Source organism: Thermobia domestica, chromosome 10, assembly GCF_964235325.1.
Source record: "Thermobia domestica chromosome 10, izTheDome1.hap1.1, whole genome shotgun sequence".
Taxonomy (NCBI): Eukaryota; Metazoa; Arthropoda; class Insecta; order Zygentoma; family Lepismatidae; genus Thermobia; species Thermobia domestica.
The window spans coordinates 168757398-168780465 of record NC_137463.1 but is presented as its reverse complement, the minus strand read 5'-3'; the positions used below and the strand labels follow the sequence as shown (position 1 = coordinate 168780465).

Here is a 23068-nt window from a genome sequence, read left to right as displayed (position 1 = left end):
TCATCAATATTGAAAATTTGATCGCGATCGGTCGCGTGGTTCAAGGAATTAAGAGCCACAAACATAGTTACTTTCAATTTTATAATATAGATAGATATATGCGTATGTGTTACCAAAGGGTACTTGTAATCATTGTCAATAGTGGTGATTTGAATATTTAAAATTCCATGAGAGGATTGATTCTCATGACTATCGTTAAAATATGTCCAGTGTACATAATTATAAGTAATATTGGGTAATTAATATTAAAATTAAAATAGAAGGTGCGTATTATAATAATGATTATACGTTACAAAAAAATACATTTAAGTTTCACAAAGTGTATATTTTTAACGCAGTTCGCTGTGTGGAAATAGGTATAACTCGTCTGTTATGTACGTACATACATTCTTACAAGCAACGTACAGAACAAGGCACGATCAGATCCGACTCAAACTTCGCCCAGAGAACATATAATAGAAAAGAAAAAAAATGCCAAATTAGAGCTGCCCCCATCCAGAAACACCGGAGATATGCTCCGCAACATAACGCACCCCGCGACAATATGATATAAGGTAAACGTCGCAAGATACCCGACGGAAACAGAAATGATGGGCAGCACCAGGATATCAAGATATTTGATATGCTATAACACTGACTTGGCGGCCATCTTGAAAGCCGCCATCTTCGATATAGCGTAAGGTATTGAAATGAGAAGCGGGGTGTATGATATATCAATGTAAGGTAAAATGCAAAAGGAAAACCAATGATGTAACCGCGAAAAACATATGTATGATGGTATGGACGGGACGAAGTGGAGAAGACTCGGGCAAAACAAACGTGTATTCGAAGGACAGAATAATAGGGCAAGACCCCACGATAAATGGTACGCGACAAGTAACTGCAACAGTGTCTGTGCATGGAAGTGCATCCGCCTTGACAGATTATGCCTTCCGAGGATATTTGGATTCCGTTTGGAACAGTGAAAACCACAATTGCAACCCGCGATACGATCACTCGTTTGGAGACTACATAATCTACAAAGGACTACCTCTTATGGAACAGCAATTCGGCACCTCACTCCGGAGTGTAGGACGTATCATCTTGGATTGGTGATCAAAAGCGCGACCTACCTGTGATTGAAGCCCAACTCCTGGACACCGTTTTGTACGTTTCTTGTTCAATTTTCTTGTTGTTTCGTGTGAACAAGAGACATTTCGGCCCACGTTTGTTTAAACAACTCTATCTGAAACAAAGTGCGTACGGATGGGAAAGGCCAGCCCTGTTCTAGCTTACATTTCTTTACGAATGTATCTTTTCCTTTTCACGGTTTGCTACACTGTTTCACGACGGTCCCAAACAGTCACAATATCAGAGAAAGGCACCAATATCCTCGGAAGGCATAATCTGTCAAGGCGGATGCACTTCCATGCACAGACATTGTTGCAGTTACTTGTCGCGTACCATTTATCGTGGAGTCTTGCCCTATTATTCTGCCCTTCGGATACACGTTTGTTTTGCCCGAGTCTTCTACACTTCGTCCCGTCCATACCATTACACATATGTTTTTCGCGGTTACATCATTGGATTTCCTTTTTTGCATTTTACCTTACATTGATATATCATACACCCCGCTTCTCGTTTCAATACCTTACGCTATATCGAAGATGGCGGCTTTCAAGATGGCCGCCAAGTCAGTGTTATAGCATATCAAATATCTTGATATCCTGGTGCTGCCCATCATTTCTGTTTCCGTCGGGTATCTTGCGACGTTTACCTTATATCATATTGTCGCGGGGTGCGTTATGTTGCGGAGCATATCTCCGGTGTTTCTGGATGGGGGCAGCTCTAATTTGGCATTTTTTTTTCTTTTCTATTATATGTTCTCTGGACGAAGTTTGAGTCGGATCTGATCGTGCCTTGTTCTGTACATTGCTTGTTAGCAACGAAAAGTTAGGCCAGACGTGTATATGTTTGCCATAAAGCGGAAATTTATCACTTTTACGGAAACTGTTACATTTTCAATGAAAGATTCTTGAATAAGAATTAATATTGTTTCACGACGATGCAATTTAAACTTCCACTTCTATTTAATTCGTCCAACTCTGAAGATCAATTCTTAATTCAATGTTTGTGGCTTCACATAGCGTAGTCCTTAATGCTCTCGACTTTGGTGCGAACAGTCTCAGGTTCAATTCCCAGTGGGGACACTCGGTAGAGAAAGTGTAGCAACTTTTTCGAGGCCAGCTATCCTGAGTGAGGTTTTTCCTGAATTTTCCTAATTCACACTAGGTAAATGCTAGGTTGCTACCTAACACAGATCCCAGGCCCCTTTTCTCGAAAGTATGCTCACCGAGAAACCTCATCCCTCTTAAGGCCATAGATTGCGGTAATCCCTAAAAATATGCATAAATAAAATAAATTAGTTACTTCAGTGTTTCATAATATAGTGTATAGTGTACGTTCTTACGTAATTAAATTGTTGCGAAAAATAATGCGGTTTATCAATTGAATGTATGTACAGAAAGTTTATTTCCCTACAAACAAGAGAGATCTTTTCTATGGAAAATGGAGAGAAAATTCAAGTCCAAACTTCTTATGAGACAATAGACAACGTTATATTAGATTATATACTATATTAGTATATATAAAATAGGTGTATAAAACATCTTGCTAAATATGGTTAGTTTTGAAAGAAAGAAAAAAAAGACACATCAATGTGTTTCTTTTTTTCAAAATTTGAGATTGAGAGTTGTTTGTTTTACATCAGAGTTAAGAATTTGTTCGTGACCGAAAACTTTCAGGATTTTTTTTATGACTGAATTTGGTATTTTATAGTAAGCCTCGCCGCTCATATATCAGGTAGATTTTGTAGCCAAGCTAAAAAAAAAAAAAAAAAAAAAAAATCATTTGAGGGAAATATACACATCTAGAAATAGGTGAAGACATAACAATCTTCTAGATTCCAACATAGTACCTTACCATACATGTACCGTACGTATTTATAAGACACGATCTTTAAGAAAAATTGCAAACACTGATGATTAAACAAGAGAATAATGAACAAAAATAGCACACTCACTGTTTTCAGGTCCAGAAGAGCTTCCAAGATAAGAAAAAATTTGTGCAATTAACAACAATAGAATGCATCTATATAGAAATTTTCAAATAAGTATAATTGAAAGTGATTTGCTGCTGCTAGTAGCCAATCAGAAGAAAGATCTCTTAGCTGTTGTATGTATATACGATTGTACAGTTATGTATCACATAGTGTCTGATGAAGCCAAAGAGTTAGTTGGTGAAACTGTAACACGTGTTGAATTTTAATGGAAATATATAGTTTTGCTCAGCAAATAATTAGTTTGTATTTAAGAAAAATCAATATTTTCATATAACATTCCTGGTATTGACTCTACCGAACTACTCAGCAGTTTTGTTTTAAGGTTATTAAAAATAATTAGAAATACTAAACATGTTGTATTGTCTCTTAGAAAATAGTTAAATTATGGACAGATATAGCACGAAACTTATATTCTAAGTTAAAAAGTGGTTCCCTTTGTTTAAATATCTGACAAAGAGGACCACCAGCTTCAGATATATTAAAATGCCAGAGGAGCGTATGTATATTCAGAGTTTACAGTTTCTTTTAACTGTCAATAATTCAGTCTTTAATTGTCAAAGACATTTGGAACAAAATTTATATTCTCAATGGATCAGACATTCAGTATATGCAGTACTTTGTGACTGGCAATGAGTAAGGCATCGCCTTGAGGAAAGGAGCATGAAAAACGAAATTCACTTATTTTTTAGTACGAATGGAGGTATTCCCCTTCTCGAAAGCAATTAAATTTTGTGCGCAGGCAATACTGATATGTAAATGATCTCAACATAAATAACATAAATAAATAACAGCATGAACTATGTTGGTTCAGTGTCCAACTCAGCACCGAGAATATATGAGACATGGACTTATAGCTTAACGTCGGATCCGAACGACATGAGCTCCCACCGGTAATCGAACCCGGGTTTTCCTCTCCGAAGTCATTTACGCTAACTATATTGCCTTGACGGAGTTCATAGCGTGAGGTGTATATAACTTTAGATGGCTATAGATCAGCCTCTAATGCCCTTGAACCTAAAAAAAAAAAAAAAAAAAAAAAAAGGATTATATGCAAAACAGATCTGATATTTAGAATGACAGTGGCAATATTTAGAGTTACAATATTTTTGCTTATTTACTAAGGAGTCGCATCAGTGCGCACGAAAAAACAAAATTTCACTTTTTTCAATAAAAAAAATGTGTTTGTCTCTTTCTCCCGCAACAACTAACTTGAGTACGCAACGCAGGCAATATATGAAAATCTCTTTAATTGGCTCCGTGGTGAACAGCAGTTTGAAGAAATAACTCAGCTGTTCGAAATATGTCTACAGCTGCTTTAAGCGACACAAATCGTGCACCACACATCTTGTTTTTCTATGAAAAAAGTCATTAGGTGCTAAATCAGGAAAGTACGAACAATAAGTCATTAATTTGACCTGAACAAAAATAACAGTTTGATATGGTGAGTGGGAACTGGCGTCGTGGTGAAGAAAATAATACGATGGTTTAGGTTTGTTTTACGCAATTCACTGATTACTTATTGCAATCAAATTGTGGTATATCACTCAACATTAACAGTCATTCGATCTTCTAAAGCTATAGTTGCCAGTGTAACCGGAGAAACAAGCAACCATCATTTGGTTGGCAACACTCCTCGAACAAACAACTTTTGAGGGTTTCTCCTCACTTTAAAACACTCAAACAGGGGGGTCGCTGTTTAGTTTGGGGTTCATATGGATAAACCCAAGTCTCATCCCCTGTAATGATGTACACAAAATCTGCCCGTTTTGGAGCTTCAATCAAGTTGTGTGGTATTCAACGCCTTCTAAGTTTCCGTATGTTCATGTGACCATGTAAAATCGTATGTATTGCTTTCATGTCAGTGTTTAAAGATGTTTGAATCTCACGGTATGTTTCATGCCGATTTCTCTGAATCGGTTCACACACAGCATCAACGTTACTGATCAGTCTTGGGAGGTATAGGGCCTCGGCAGGAGCCTCACTTGGAGGGCCCCATCTTCCCTTCCCATGTAGCTTGTAGGAGCCTCACAAAGTATACTAAGTTTCATCTTATTTTTTTATTCTGCAAATTGTAATGATTCTATTTCCAATAGGGTTTAATAAAATGTTAACTGAAACATTATCAATATAAGCTGAAATTAGAGTTAATACTCACAGATCGAGTTATGAAACACAAAGATAGTATTTCATATAGTTATAACACAAAGATGAAGTGGTTGCTTCACGAATGTTGTTTCAGTGGACGCATATTCTCTAGGAAACCAAAAGCTGTTATAAATACACAGGCATATAGTTTATTATAAGTATTAAAGTATTTAAGACATATTACTGAATCATATTATGACACTGCTGGTAGATTCAAAGTTAAAGGAAACACAAGAAGCTAACGACTCTCTAAAGCAGCGTTTCCCAACCTTTTTCAACTTGCGGCACACTACGGGTGTTACTTGGATTCTCGCGGCACACTTATAGATATTATTATTTGTAAATATAAAACACAGTGGTATTTTTTCTGTTATTGTTGATCTCCTCACAGAGAAGAAAGCTCGATCACTGGTTTTCCCCCGTGGTAAATAATTATGCTTATTTTTCATTCAAATTTAAAAATAGAAAACAAATGCAATGAAAAATTGGACTCAGGTTTTTAGAAATACGCTTTCTTTTTAAAAACTGTATCCAACCTTTTTACTAAGAAGGAAGGTCACTAAATAACGAACAAACAAACAAATATCTCTTATTTTTAAAACACAAATGTAGGTAATTTTTTTCAAAGGATTGAATGATATTTTAAATTTTCAAGTTACGAAATAGTCTGCAACGGCATGATGTAACATCTAAGGCATATATAGCATCTAGGATGCATCTAGGCAGTACATATATAGCATAAGGATAGCGTATGCCTCGTACTGATTCCTGTAGTAAGCAAGAGGTTTTCGTATATTTGTACAATATATCGCTGTCTGGAGAACGGATTTTTCTCAGTATATGAAACTTAAAATTGTAGATTCATAGTAGAGGTTCATAGTAATGTGAAATACAAATATACATTTTTCTCTACGTTTTGCAATTTGATTGCTATAAAATTAATAATTTTGTTTCGATTTCTCGCGGCACACCAGCGGCCCATTCACGGCACACCAGTGTGCCGCGGCACACCGGTTGGGAAACGCTGCTCTAAAGTTAACAGCGTAACAGTAATCTCCAGTTCTACGGAAGATTCACAGAAATTATCTAACACCTTTGCGATATCGATAGTACTATAAACATCATATTCCATGCTGATTTAACATAAACATTCCCAATATGTCCTGAGAAAGAAGAGAGTGCAATTTTGTTTTAATTAATTTCAGTTTTGATAATACTCGTTCGCAGCACACTTCTATACATGGTAATGTTAAGGCATAGTTATAGGCGACATAGAGTGCATTTAATGAACTCGTCTGTTGTATAAAGTCAAAAAGAATAACTGCTGCACAGAACAAACAGTACCACAAGTTCTATCAGTTTTCACACTTTCTTGTCCTTCCTTTTCTTTGGAGTCTTCATCATTGAAATCTTCGATGCATCCCTATTTGGTTGTTTGCTCACTTTTTTGAAGGTTACGACACCCGTACATGTTTGCGAATTGGAGTTCTTTCGATGGTTGAGCCTTATCGAGGTTTAACTTTGTTGCAAGTGCTGCAAATGCGTTCTCTGGAAGCCCTTCTTTTATTTCGTTGAAACTTTGAGGACCTAGCAACAAAGGGGCAGACTACTAAATATTTTTCAAAAGCTAATAATTTTTCTTTTGCCAGCTTTTCGTAAATGAAAAGAGACAATGAAATGTAACTTACCTCAGTAATAGATAATGTTATTCTACACCCGAAAATACAATCGGAAGGATTTTCAGTGTTGCCATCCATAGAAATTACAGTGTGACTAGAATTTGAATTACTCAAAAATCTAGGTTCAGGCAACAACTAGAAAAATGAACTAAACGGTAATTGATGACTTATCATGCTGTCTGTGTTCCTTGTTAACTTCTTTTTAAGTAATATTTATTCTGTAATAACTTACATACAAACTACATTCGAAAATTTAAAAAAAAAAAAAAAAACTTTGTACGATAGTGTTCTACTTCTTCAAACTGCTCTGAAAAGTACACAACACGCTTAAACAAACAATCAAAGATAATTTAATTAAGCATAAGAAGGTCTATTCTCCCCTATTTTATAATAGGGGAAAACTAGCGCCACTGCTAGTAGTAGTGTACAGAAGCTTTTACAGCAGCCCTCGTTCATAGCAAAGTATTTGTGGCATTAACTATATGGATCTGCAAATGTGTTTTCTGTAGAGTCCCTTTTGCTAATATTTATTCTTCTTAATGAATTTTGCAAGGCGAATATGTTCTTCTGTAACGTACAGAAAACAAAATTCTTCGTACGTACAAGAAATCTAAATTCAAATTACAGTACTTTAAAAGTAGAAAAGCTCTTGGCAAAATAACATGAATGTAGAAACAGGATTATTAAAGTTAATATCTGGCAATGAACAAGTTGAGTTCGTTTAAAGACTTAAATTAACCTCAAACTGTGTAAATACACAAAGCACACATCAGAAGGAACAATTCACAGAGCATATGAACTGGCTCATTTCGCTTAAAATGTTTATCGAATCGTACCGTAATAGTATTTAACATATTATTTACTAATTACTTTTTCTATCTTGTTTCAGTTTCATTTATTCGAAATCTTCAAAAAATACAAGTATTCCATTTCCTCTAATGCTTATAATCCATTACTATTTAGGCTTTGTATTTTTGTTCTAAGATTGTGTTGTTTCAAAAATAAAATGGCGATTGCCAAGGCATCAAGAAGAATGTGACGTCACACTGGTGTCCCGACAAAACGTACCACTTGAATTTTCGCGACAAAACGTACCACTTTTGACGACCTGTCATAAATGACAACCTATCATGGATTAATTAAAGCATTTCTGATATTTATTCCACGACAAAACGTACCACTTATATAAATTACAACCTGTCATGGACTAATTAAAACATTTCGGATATTTAATCCGCGACAAAACGTACTCCTTCATGTTAATAAACTACTTCCTCATGAACAGGTAAAACAACGGCAGTATAAGATTGAGAAGAACAGACAGGTAGTGTATCGAGTTGTCAAAGTGCAGAAACTCATTGGTAAAAGAGGGCTCATTTACAGAGGAAATGTAGCAGCCTATAAACTGAAAGACACAGCTATAGATCATGGAAACTTTTTGGATATTATTCCTTTCTTAAGCAAATTTGATCTTCCGCTTAAAAGTAATTTAGATAAGGTCACCGAGAAGAGTCATATACGAGGAAGTAAGCAGGATAGTGGTCACATAACTTCAACACGGTGAATTTTGTTTTGAATGCTGTCAACACACTTATCAGAGAAGATATTTCGAAAGAAGTCTCTCAAGCTTCAATATTTTCTGTTCTATTAGACACTACTCAAGATATAATAGTTTTAGGCCAGTTCTCTGTTGTTTTACGAAGTATTGTTGTCATTGTAAAATGCATATCTACCACAGGCCAGTGTCTTTGCGGTTTACTGCTGGAAATTCTGCAGAAGTTGAACCTTGATATTAAGAAGTGTATTTGAAATTCAACCGATGGCTCAAGTAACATGCAAGGACAATATTCGGATTTTTTAAATTCACCTATGATCAGTTACACGTGTGATTCAGTTGATTTTGAGTTTAACGGCCCTTTTAGCAGCGAGGCTATATGAGACGGGACATACTGATTTACGGGAAATCCGAAACACATGAGCTCCCGCCGGGAATCGAACCCAGGTCTCCCACGACAAAGGCGCATACGCTAACCGCTTAACTACTAAGAAACTCAGTTACACGTGTGGTGTTACGCTCATATACTCAATCATGTCATATGTGATCTGACAAAAAATGGAATTGATTCTCTGTTATTGTTCTGCGGAATAACTGTGCGATATTTATGCGTGAGTCTTCTCAGCGAATGTACATTTGGAAGATCAAATGTTAACAAAGGCGTCTTACAGTTATTGCGGAAACAAGATGGTAGAAAACACACTGTTTTTCAGAAAAAGTTTGGTCATTCTTCGAACACAAAAAGTGTTTTGTATATAGAGTTGACCATAACAATTAAGAAAATTGCTTCTACAGAAAATACCAAACCAAAAGCTAGGTGTAAAGCGAAAGGATATATAAAAGATCTTCTCAAGTTCAAAACAATTCGGACATCGAAAAGTTCCTTAAGATATTTCAAGTGACGACCTCTCTGTCAAACTATCTCCAAATAGAGGGTGCTGCTAGTGTAGTCCTATCGGATGGTGCAGACTACTCTGTTCCAACTGAAAGAGTAGAGAGATGATTTTGAATCCGTTAAGAATGCAGCATTAATCTTTGCAGAATGGGCCAATAACAAAGTTGAAGACTTAGAACGTGATTTTTTTTTCTATTGACCTGTCGACAATTCGCCTTCAGAGATGGACAAAGATTTTCCCTGTGAATATGAAGATGAAGCTGCTTCTATCCAATGACCAGGTACTGCATCGAAGCATTCAACACAATATTGGACATGGTAGTTTTGAGTATTTCTTCAAGATTCAAGAAGCAATGTACTTTATGGATTATTTGGACCCTAGCCACTTCAACCAAGTAACAGAACTTCTAGACGCGCCTTTCGATAAACTTACATATTTTCTGAAAAACTTCAGTTAAGTTGTTTCCAAGGATACTATAAATGTATTCTCTTGGACTTTTGAAGGACGTAGATATCCTTGAAAGTCAGTCTTGATGACGAGCACAACCGAGGAAAAATGACTGTGCTGATGGTGCAAGTGATTCAGAATTAGGAGAAATTTATTTGTTTGCAAGGAAAGCGAATGCAAAACGTGTTCAAAATTGTCCAATGTGCTGCTTTTTAATTTTGCAGAATTGTAATTTGTGCAGTAATACTTATCCAGGTTTCCAGCATACAAATTTTTATTGACTGCCCGTAGCTCAGGTAACATGTGAAAGAAATTTTTCAAAATTGATATAAACTGAAATACATTAAAAATAGGCTAACGAGTACCATGTCTCAGGAACATTTGAAAACATTTTGTTGATGTCTATTGAAAAAGATTTATTAAAAAATATTTCGAATGCAAAAGTGATAGATACAGTAGCATCAAAAACTAGTACACTAAAACATCTGCTAATTTTGTAATATAGTATACGTTCTCCTTGAACTTCATATATTAATTTGAACAATTCAGAATAATATACTAATGAAAGAATATCAGGTTTTAATTGTCAATTGTTAATACTATTGACTTACTGTAGAAAGAAAACTGTGCAATTGATTTGTGACATTGAAATGCTGGTGGCCCTTGTGGGAGAAAGCGCCCGCGCCCCTCTAATAATGCCTATCCGTCTCTGGTCCAAAACCTGGATAAAGTGTGATGGAAATCAGCAAATATTGAAATATTGCATATGCAAGATTCTTGCTGGTCTTGGTCTGGCGAGAATCTTGCAGGCATGGTCTTGGTCTTGCATCCCTTAGTCTTAGTCTTGGTCTTATATCGGTACTTTTCTCACCACCAATCTGTTCAACTTTTAACCTTATTTTGGCCGATATATACCGTCCTATCAAGTGGTACGTTTTGTCGTTTGTCATTATTTAAAGTGTTTTTAGAAAACCTTTCACAAGCAGCCCTCAGGGTACGTTTTGTCGGTGGTACGTTTTGTCGCTAGTACGTTTTGTAGCGTATTCGTCACACTATCTTAGTCCATTGCAAAGTAAGTCCCTACAATGATCGCAAGGAGTCGTGAAGCGTGACCTACATATACCGATGGATAGGTTAAGCATAACATATTTCCTTAGTACTGTTAAAATTCGAACAATGGATTTTTAGAATATTTGTTATTCGAATATTTGAACAAAATCCGTTATTCGAATCATTATTCAGAAAACGAATAATTATTTGAACAACTAGCAGCGTTCACCCCGCTTCGCTGCGGTCACCCCGGAACGCAATAAACTTTGTTACTTAGATAATTTTTACTTTTTCGCTTTCAAGTGATATGATAAAAACCATAGAAGATTGCAGTAAATGTTAACATTATATCGCCTGTCATTTATGTTAACCCGCCCCGCTTCGCTGCGGTCACCCCCGAACGCAATAAACTTTGTTACTTAGATAATTTTTACTTTTTCGCTTTCAAGTGATATGATAAAAACCATTATAACGCCTGTCATGGATGTTAACCCGCCGAGTGACACGGTCATGCGGGTTGCATATACATACGTTTATTTTTATACCTATGATGAACTAACAAAGGATTTGTACGTAATGGACACCTGAATGGTCAATTATCTCAAGACACTGGTAATTGAAAATTAAAGTGATATGATAAAAACCATCTAGGGTCCAAATCCTAATAACCCCCCAAAAATAAAAGAAATTGGTTCAGCCGTATTAGCGTGATGAGCGGACAAAGGATTTGTACGTTCTCTTTTATATATATAGATTATTCAGATAACGAATGATTATTAAAGCATTTGCTCAAATAACGAATTATTGTTCGAGTATTGAAGACAAATATTCGAATATTCGAATAATAGAAAAGAAATATTCGAATAACGAATGTTTGAATAATTTTAATATCACTAATTTCCACCCGTATTTGTTGTTCATTTGTTTCTGATGGGTTCCAAAGTCGTGATCTGCATTTGAAACTTACAATGGTTAAGTCTTTCACTGACTTGTAAATATTATAATGAGAGACTGTTGAACTTTGATTTAAGTTTCTGAAAGAGGGAACTTTAATGAGCAAATAGATCAAATAAAAGTAAGGGAGGGAAACTTATTTACATGAAAATAAAGTGAAGCATATAGTCTCTCTCTCTCTCTCTCTCTCTCTCTCTCTCTCTCTATATATATATATATATATATATATATATATATATATATATATATATATATATCTGCCTGCGTTTTTTTTAACCTAGCAGACGTATTGTTTGAAACTGATATGGAATTTTAGATCCTTGCACTTAAGTTTAAAGCAGAAGTGACGAAATCACTTAACTCATCCATAGAATACGATGGTGTGTTCCGGTCGTCAACTCCCCCATGGATGAAAATTTTTCCAGTGTCGTCTCTCGCGCTATACGGAGCTTAGGTTAGGAATTAGATTTCTGCTTTTTCGGGATCTATGCCATACGAGGGATGACGTTCCTCGACGATCACACTGCTCGGGGAATTGGGAAGAAAGGAATAGGAAGCAGTCTGGGACCTGTAAGCTAGAAGCTATTTCATCCTGCTGGTGAGAATGAATAAAACAGGAAAACCTCACTCAGAATGGCTAGGCAGAAAAAAAAAACTATCGCTTTTTCGACCCAGTGTAGCTACCGGGGTCGAACTGGGGAACGCTCGCAGCAAAGGGAAGAGCGTTAGCGACTACACTACTCGGGGCCACTCACGCTATACAGAGAACATATACTGAGAGTACAGGGTTTTGTTATTTTTTGTTGTTTTATATTTCTCCTAGTATTATTGTTACCGTGAAATTCGAATAATTTGGAGTTACAGACGCAAATGGTGTTTAATTACATAAGGCATATGATCCCCATATAAGCTACTGCTGAAAATATATCTGTTGTATGCTGTTCTAATAACTATTTTTTTTTTTTCGAGGACGCGAAAAATGGTTATGATAGTGCAAATTGTCATGTGAGTAGTAATTATTCCTGTTTTTAATCTGAATGAAATGGATATCAATATAATGTGGGAAAAACCTTGAAAATGAGCTGTTCTAGTGAAGAACGAAGTATAAACAATCTCTAAATGTTGTTATGTTGTTAAAGGGTTTATCTACGCATACCAGCATTTATTTTTATTTATTTTATTGAGTAACTTAAAGACAATAAAGTATATCAAAATTTTAGAAAATAAATTTGTGGCTTGGGTCTAAAAGGGCCAATGTCACTTTCTGGCAAAAATGAGATACTCTTCAATTTTAACGTCTATAAATGCATGTTTTCTTGTGCAAGAAGAGCAAATGTCAACACAAAATAGTTTGGAATACAGGGCCGGATGTAGGGGGGTTCTCCGGAACACATGCACCCCCCTTCACTGTAAATATACACTATCTAAAATGAAAACCCAGCAGTGAAAGAGCAACATTTTCCGGAACTTTCTGCTGTGACGTGTCCGTTTGAGGCTTAAAAGAAAGCTTAGTTTTGCAAAAGCAATAGTTTAAGTCGATTTTCTGAAGGTTGAAGGAAAAGAATTCACTGAACAAAGTAATATCCCTCATTCACACCACAGATGCCTAAAAGCATTTAAAAACTTAAAAATTTAAATCAAATGTAGTGGTAGTTATTGGTTCACCTCCTTCAAGAAATCCTGGATCCAGCCCTGTTGGAATATATACGGTACCGTTCATATTAACATTTGCTTTTTTTGCACAAGGAAATATTCATTTATAGGCGTTAACATTTGACGAACATCTCATTTTTGCCAAAAGTGGCATTGGCCCTTTTAGATCCAAACCACAGAAATAATATAAATAGCATATAGAAAATACAAAATGCTGTTGAATAAACTAATACTTGTAGCTGTTTCTAGGTTATGTCTTATAGTCAAGAACTCTACATAATCAGTATATGAGTGATGAGTTATAACTGTTGGTACGCAGATTTCTGCATTATATGAATTTCAGCAATAAATTTAAATTTATTTAATGAGATTTCATATGTATTTGTTGTCCTCTTTTCCAAACATATCCTATCAGCTCTTGCCAGGGGTGCCCACAAGGGGGGTCTATGACGCAAACTGCGTCATTGAAATATTTGGGGAGGGGGTGAAATCTATATAAATATGTTTGAGGAGGTGTAAAAAATAATCGAAAAGATTTTTTTTTCATGGAAGAACACCTACGGATAGACAATTGAGGGGGGTGCGTCATGGACATGAGGGGAGGGCACCACTGGTTCTTGCTATTGAGTTCTTTTTATGAATACAAAACAGTTGAGAATGCCCCAAGAGCAGTGCCAGGACGAACTTAAAACATATTTTTTTTCTTTTTAACTTCTACAGGATTTATACCAATTGTTCTATGTACTTTATTATTACACTCATTAAACAATTCTTGTAATATGTCTATCCATTTATAATTTCCTGGAGTACTAAATTTTTTCCACATGTTTTGTTTATTAAGTTCTGTTAAAAAAGTTCTATGATATGTTGTTTTACGAAGACATGCTCAAAATGGAGGGCTCAAAGTTAAAAAAAATCGCAAAATAACTTACTGTTCCCGAAATATGGCTCCTTAAATTTCCCGAAATCCGAACTTTTTGGGCCGATATCTGGGGAACGGTGGCTAGCGGTTACTATTTTGTACCAAAATGTTCACTATCCTTTTAGGTATTGATCAACACTAATATAATCTCTGTATGGCTTACAATTTACGAGATATGGCTTCTTAAATCTCCCGAAATTGGAACTTCTTAGCCAATATCTCGGAAACGGTAAGAGTAACGCGAAAAATTATATCACTTCTTTAGAGAGTTTTTGCTGCTCTATCAAATGAAAGGCTCAAAATTGAAAAATTCACAAATAACACACACACACACACACACACACACACACACACACACACACACACACACACACACACACACACACACACACACACATACACACACAGGCAGAGGATTCACTGACGAACTTTTTAAGTTCGTTGATAAAATTTATAGGAAGTGTAGTAAATAGTAAGACTAGTAAGATTTTTCATTTCTTAAAAACACTTTTGACAATCTTAGTATTGTTTCGACGGAGGACTGGTGAATGTATAAACGTAAATACGTTTTATGTTTAAAATCTTTTAACAATTACTACGTTATGTATAATTTTAAGTATATAATATAACTAGCAAATGCAAGCATATGTTATAATGGGCAATATTTGGAGTTCCTCATTTTGCGTCTTTCATATCGTATTCATCTGAATTAGAAGTCTTACACGAAATTCGAATATCTCGTATCGGCATCTTAGTGTACCCCTGCAGCTTTTTCCTCCCTTCTAGATCAAGCATTAAAAAAACGGCTGAAATATGCGTTTAATTATTTTAAAAGAAAATTCCCAGTACCAAATTTCATGTCTCTAACCTTAAGGAATTTCAAGATAAATATACTGTACGTATTATCATAATTGAAACCTCCATTTCTCACTCTTCTATTTCAAATTAAAAAAAAAAAAAAAACTTCCTTAGTATGCGACCTTACATTATTTTGGTACATAGAAATTTAATTATACGATCTATAAATGATGTTAATTGGAGAAGTTCTGCGATAGTTTTTTTTTTCTTTTTTAAATTTATTTTCACACTTATATAGAGTGTAGATTATTATTTGAAGTCCCCGTTTGCAACAATGTCGCAGGCACCGGATCATTGTGTGGCGAAAACTTCCATCTTAGACTTTCAAGTACATCTACCTGTCTATCTATATATCTATATCTATATATCAGGGTCGGATCCAGGATTTTCTGAGGGGGGGCACCATAACTACCAAAATAACCAGTCTCACTTTAACTCTTCAAAGTGACATGTGACAATCAGCGCCGGATTTACGTATAAGCTAAACAAGCTATAGCTTCCGGCCCCACGCTCTTGGGGGTCTCAAAAATTAAAGGAAAAAATTGAATGTACATTTCCAAAATATAAGAAAAACAATAAATAAAGCAAAATCTACATATAGCAATAGTGCTTCGTTTGTGTACGCAAGTATGATGTAACTAATGGAACCCCTTCAGCTAGCCTGCTTCCTAAAATATTACTGGTTCCTTCATTTCTGTATATAGGGTCCCACGTTTATCTGGACACATAAGGGGACCCATTATCTTCAGTAGCTTAGAGCCCCACCAAATCTAAATCCAGCTCTGGTGACAATATTCTTTATATTTGACAACGCTGATACATAGAACGGAGGAGGGTGGGGGAGTCAAAGAGGGTTGCAAGTGATATGCAGGAAAAATTGTTCTTCTCGCTTCTTGGCTTCTGTTTTCTTCCCTACTTGACAACAATTGCTTTGCTTAATGAATACTTTTCCTTCAACCTTCAGAAAATATACTTAACTATTGCTTTCTTAACCCTAAACGGAAACATGACGGCAGAAAATTTCGGAAAGTGTTGCTATTTTCACTGTTAGCTTCTCATTTTAATTAGTGTATATTTACAACGAAGGGGGGTGCACGTGCACCGTTGCACTCCTTTAAATCCGGAACTGATATATATATATATATATATATATATATATATATATATATATATATATATATATATATATATATATAATCACCTTTCACAACATAAAATATGTTTCAATATTTTATGATGTTCATTTAGAAAAATAATAATTAAGATAATATTTAATTGGTGCTTTCTTTGGGAAAGCTCCGCCCGACGCACATAAAACAGTACACTTTGAACATTATGTAATATTTTTTGTAGGGCGGTTCATAGCAGGCATTGCAAAACCGTAGAACTGCATCGTTCGAGCACAAAATATGGCAATAATATCGTTCGGTTCCGAAACGTGTCAAGTTAAAATTTAACGCTAAGATTGACCTAACGAATTGAGAATCCCTTTATTGTTCTATTTTCTAGAAAAACAAAACTTACCAGTTAAGGTCTACGTGAACGTTTTCTGCTTTTTCAAGTTAACACATGTTGCAACTGGAGAAGCCTACTACCTAAATGAAAAGTTTTGCATTTAAATGCATGGCAATAAGAATCATGGTATTCAATTTTACATTATCAGATTCTAATAAAATTGAAGACTAACATCTAAAACTTACTGTTTGTGTTGATCCTTGTAAACTGATAATTTTTGGCCATGTTTTGGCGGACCAAAGTCAATGTTGGTAGAAGATACAGAATAAAACCCACTATCTATACTGCAATAATCGCTGCTATAGCTTTCCATGTCTGAAAGGTATTTGATCACACGACAATGTGATCACGATGTAAACTTTGGACATTTGGAAAACAGGCAGTCATGTGTTTCATATCAAATTAGAGAAGTCACACACACAATCACTCTTGTGACTTGTTTGATATGTAAGCTGGAAAAAAGCCAGTAATACCATGTGATTTTTACTCATCTTTTGAGAGAAAAAAAAGTGGGAAAAAAAGTTGCTGAAAGGTAATCTGTTTACTTTGGCATTTGTGAATTTTATTGTCGTCACGTGCAGGACGTTTTTATTCTTTTGTTTTACCACATTTTTATGCAACTTACAGACGAAGAGTAAATTTGAACTTTGTTATGTCGGCTTTCGTTCCACCAAGGAAGATTCACTTATAAATATTGGGGGGGGGCAGACAGGGAGTATGACTAAATTTTTCACTGAAATTACTCAATTATTGGTCAATTTTCTTGAGTATGAGATGTTAAGTCGGAGGAATATTAATTGACATTTGCGTGTAAATTTTGTGACATGCCTAATTTTAGTTGTCAGTCTACACCTACACACCAACTTCATTAACTTGCAATTTTAGTTTTCTAAAGCAGTGGTTCTCAACAGGTATGCCACGACATATTGGTGTGTCACGTAGTCTCGTAAGGTGTGTTGCAGGATTTTAAAATTTAAAAATTACTACACATTAATTAATTAGTTAAAATTAATTTTGAGATAAACTGTAGCAGTCAGCGCCTCCAGCGACAACAACAGTGCGTAGTAATACATAGAGTCACTATTTAATAGAAATTTATAGTCTTGTACTACTATAATTTATGTTGTTATTAATAACAAAGCACATAAGTATGTCACAGTCTCATGTGGTTCAGAAAAGTGCATCGTCAGTCAAAAAAAGGTTGAAAATCAGTATAAAATATGCTATGCAGGAGTATGGGAAGTCTTGTAGTACGGAAATGTCTGTCGACAGGTATAAGAGCAAGAACGGCATGAAATGATGAGAAATAGTATTTTGATATGGTTTCAGTGTCCTCACAATGTTTCCTTTCTTAACTCTCTATTTGAGCCGGAAGTGGAAGAAATTATCTAATGGTGAACACTATAGAACAAAAACGGGTAATAGGCAGCGAGAAGCGATTGTTTGGAACGGATTTAGCTACCCCAAGGAAAGATTCCAACTCCATCCGTGTTCCGTAATGAAACCAGAAGTTGTAGAAATTCACTACGATTTCCAGTTTCAATTAATATTCATAGAGGAGAATCGGCAAGAGACAGCGAAATATGTGTTCAGCATCCCAAATATACGAGGATGATTCAAAAAGTTATACCTCCAATCCCACTACTTGGTCAACAGTACTGCAAACATTCTGAACTGTTTACCATTAATGCATTGATGTTTAAGATATAGAATGCCACTTGTTTCACCTTCCTATCTCTTCTCTTTCCAGAGTAATGGAGCAATCCATGGCATCTAGTGGTAACGTCCGGTTGAAACAGCGGGCTGAATTTCTGACTGCGAAAATTGTGCGTTCAGGAACATTCATCGTCGGCAACGAGTTGTGGATACACCATTACGATCCGGAAACGAAGCGTACCGCGACACGTCCTTTCCAGGGACGTCATTTAGGGGGGGGGGGCAGGGAGGGGCATTTGCCCCCCCTGAGTTTGAGATGTACATAGATTTTATCAATAGAATAGTAGTAAATCAGTGAGAAACGCGAAATTTTACTAATATCAAGGGGTCTTGCCCCCCACCAAGCAAAATGTGAAATGACGCTCCTGGTCCTTTCCTCCGCCAAAAAAAAGTTGTCCCATCTGCTGGCAAAGTGTTGTTGACATTCTGCGTCATTCTGCCTATAGTCCGGATCTTGCGCCCTGCGACTTTTGGCTCTTCCCAAACTTAAGGATCACCTAAAGGGCCAACGCTTGGAAGCAGTAGTACAACAAAGGTGTCGCCATCAGCCACTACAATTCTTCGGCAACGTCATGAAAAACCGTGTTTCGAGTTGGCGCAAGTATGTTGCCCGTTAATGGGGACTATGTTGAAAACTGATGCCACCATTTGTAGCTGACATTACAAGCTTTCCACTGATACTTGTGTCGGTGCTATCTGTCAAACACAAATAAAGGTATCACCTTGGGGGCATTACTTTCTGAATCGCCGCACCAGGTAAAAATTAAGATATTCGATTTCAACACCGATCGTCACAAAGAAAAGAACAGTAACAAATAGCGAGAAGCTGTTAAGTGTCGCGACAATACGTTCTATCTTCGTCTTCATCTTTCAAGAAAAACCGAAAGTGGTGGAAATTTGCAACGAACTTTTAGTTTCAGTTCTGATCCTCTTAGAGCAAAACGGTAATAGGTAGCGATTTCTTTAAATATGAGCTCAGCGTCTGAAGAACATCAGAGGTTCTGTCTATTATCTTATCATTCTATTACAACCGGAACTGGTAGACTACTACTTCCGGTTTCAATATTGAATTACGTAGTCTGGTTGTCTACCGTAGTTTCACAAAGTGAATCGAAACTCCTTGTTTTGCGTACAGTAGCCATCCTTGGTATAAAATATGGCTCTTAACACAAGTGAACAAGTTGACGAAAAAGAATTGAATATGGCCATATCTGTGTGATTCCACAATATATATGTGAAAAAATTAAGTAGACATCCAAACTAGAATAGGACTAGCTTAACAAACTTTACTGTAATCTTACACAGTGGGGAGGGGGGGACCTGGCTATTTTACCGTTATTCTACTGACTCTAGGTCTTTCTCACATAACTCTGCTGAGTAGAACTTGTCTTAGGGAAGAAGGCCACACATATACACAGTGCCAACTAAAATTGTCGAAAATATCGACTACATATAATCACAGTGCAAAACATGTTTTTAGTTGCTCCTTTTTCTCAGAAAATAGATACACAGAACTTATCAGTAAAGTAAGAATAGCTGTTTAGTTTCGGTAACTTATATATACCGGAAAATAGATGGACATCGTAGAATATCCACGCTGCCATCGTTACTACAGGCGATAATGTCTTTCTTATGCAACAATGAAGAATTGAGCAGTTGAATTTAGGAACGGAAAACCAGCATTGAAGATGATCCTATACCAGGATGGCCCATTGAAACACTGATCCAGGAAAATGTTGAAAATTCCATGAAAATTCCATAAATGATCGCTGATTAGCCATCATGCTATTGTTGATACAGTGGATTTGTTAACTGCGAGATTGATAAAATGAAATCTTTATGTTTTACGTCCCACAGTTATGCCAGCTAGGCTAAAGGAGACGGTAAGCGAGATTGATAAGATTATCTCTTAGTATCTGATAATGAGAAGTTGCATTGAGATGGATACCCAAACTCTTAATCCCTTATCAATAGATGACTAGGCGCAACATATCTTCAGCATTTCCGGAAGAATCCAAATTCCTTGCTGATTCGATTCATAAGTAGATGAGACGTTGATCTACCATGACCAACACAAATAGTGGGAACACACTTCATCCTCTCATCCAAAGAAGGTTAAATCAGTGCCTCCTAGAACTGTGCATGGAAGCAGTAGCGTTTGCAGAATTTTATCAAGGGGAGAGGTTCAAGCTCCCAAGTTCACATAGGTTCTGAATTTTTTGGTACATAACTTAATATGGTAAACGCTTATTTTTAATATTTTTTCAGGGGGGGTTAAAACCCGGAAACTCTCTTTGCTTACACCACTGGGTGGAAGGGACACTGCTTCTAATCTCCTCGCTCTTTCACTAGTGCGAGTTGAGAGTAAATAAGAATCTTATTTTGTGTATCAAAACTCATCAATTTCTCATCTTTATGTCCAGAATTTTAAAACATACATCTGATTATAAAATTTATCATCCATTTCTTCAGGTTCATGATAAGAAAGTGCTGCAAGATGATGATCAGTCATTCTACCTGAGATATCCTGATCCAAAAAGAAGCTTTCCCGTGATGATATGTTAAGCAAACTGACATAGAACCTCTACTCATAATTGTTTTCAAAGTTGTTCCTAACTATCTTAAAGTCGAGATCTGTAGTTAAATCACTTTATCACACATGAGAATCACATGAAAATAGGTAGATTGATCTCATATCATGCGGTAATATCCCTTCATTTTACGGAAATCATCAAGTTCTCTTTCTGAACCCTATTTGCTGTGAAGTTACCATATAAGTTTCTTTTTCAACAGTGAATTCTAGGTAAATTGCTAAACGGGGCCTAAGTCACAAATATAAGTTTTGTTTTAGACGTGACTATCTGAAATCAGTTACAGTGGGTCTGCAATATTCGATGTTGCATTGTTTGGCCTAATCCTCGTTTTGCCTAACCAATTATCTGACACTTTTATGATATGTAAAATGTAAGATTTATTTCCGCCATTTTAGGCGAAATAAGGATACTCGTTTGGCCTAATCCTCGTTTTGCCCAAAATGGCGGGCTATAAAAAAATCGTCGAGGTAAATTGTTCGAAAAAATATTCCCTTCTATGTGAAGAACTGGCTAGAGACTGTGTGTGAGAAATACAAGTTAGTTTTCCCATAACTAATCTGTAATAGGACTATTTGCTTTCGGAAAAAATGTTTCGACAATTGTACAGTTATTTTTCCGTTCTATTTTGAGAATATTAATGCCCTCACAGAGTATATAGTGGCTATATTTGAGATGAAAGAAAAACAACAAGTTACACCTGTTATTAATTTTGTTTAAAGGTGAGTGCTGTTCAAAAATAACTTTTAGTTTGCAGTTTGTTTCCAAATACTGTATCTGATGTTGTCAAGTGGTACTGCTAATCGGTATGTTAATGTCGGTATGTCAAATGGTACTGCTAATCGATCTTTCAGAGGATTTCATTCCAGTTTCAATGCTTTTTTGAAACTGTTAATGCATTATAAGGGGTCCTATTGTGATTCTATTGTAATTTTAATTCGTATGAAATTTATAAATTTTTCGAGCTAGATCTGACAAAAGATCCCTAAATTTGCTCATAACTTAACAATGGACAACTGTGATGGAAATGAGTGATTTGTGACAAATCTTTCCGCTGACAAATTGCTCTTTCGATAATTCTATAATCCAAACATCTCAATAAGTTACTAACGAAGAAAGAAGAAAGACATATTTCAATTCTGATTATTACATTTTGAAATTCTTATTATTACAACTTTTGAGTTGAATTTCCGCTCGTTTCACATACTACCGGGAATGTCCATAGCATAAGTGTCTGAGATGTACAATGAAATTGAAATCAGGACTTCTCGGTGGTTGTTTCAGCAGGAAGAAGTGGAATACTCCTCCAAACAGATGGTGGCCAACCGAGATCTGTTACGAGGGTGGTTGTCCTCTGGTACACTCCATTTCCACTCGTATGACAGAAATAAATAAAGATGAAGTTGACTCTGGAGATCTTCGTACTTCGATACAATACGTGTGAATAGTAGGTACCAAAGGTCCAAAACATTACTTACAGAAAAACACTCTAAATCAACATGGAGTCTCCATTATCTTGTACAGTTCCAACCTGACATGATTTCGTTGGGCTGGCACCAAATTATAGATCACTATCGGCGTAATGAGATTGAAATCGAGACTCATCGCACCATGCTACTCGTTTTTATGGTCCAGCCACGGCATTCTGTTGCAAGTGTAAGACATTACCCGAAATGACGTATAATGACAAGTGGTAACTTCGTGGGTTATCGGCTTCTGAAGTCCATATGATGAAGCGAACGTTGTCTACTAACTATCCGGCTGAACCCCTTATTCAGTTGGGTGGCCGTCTGGGCTAAGGTTTACTGGTGTTCGGTGCAGTAAGCAAAGTTATGAAAACATTTATACCTTGTTCTCTTATATGTGAATTTCTTTTTACATTGTTAAATTACTGTAGATTTCCAAATTATGTAGATTCATATTGAAACCGGAAATATAATCTATAACTTCCAGCAGCAATAGAGTGATAATGTGAGACATGCAACCT

General features: G+C 36.0%; 1 protein-coding gene across 1 annotated transcript in view; it reads right to left on the bottom strand.

Annotated features, from left to right (window-relative positions):
- LOC145662827 (folliculin-interacting protein 2) overlaps positions 1 to 17110 on the bottom strand; it is a 105808-nt gene extending 88698 nt beyond the window's left edge. Inside the window, exon 1 of the mRNA XM_081728724.1 lies at positions 16960 to 17110. Coding sequence (XP_081584850.1) covers positions 16960 to 17087 — 128 coding nt within the window. The 5' untranslated portion in view covers positions 17088 to 17110. The remainder of the gene's footprint in view (positions 1 to 16959) is intronic.
- Positions 17111 to 23068: the final 5958 nt, after the last annotated feature.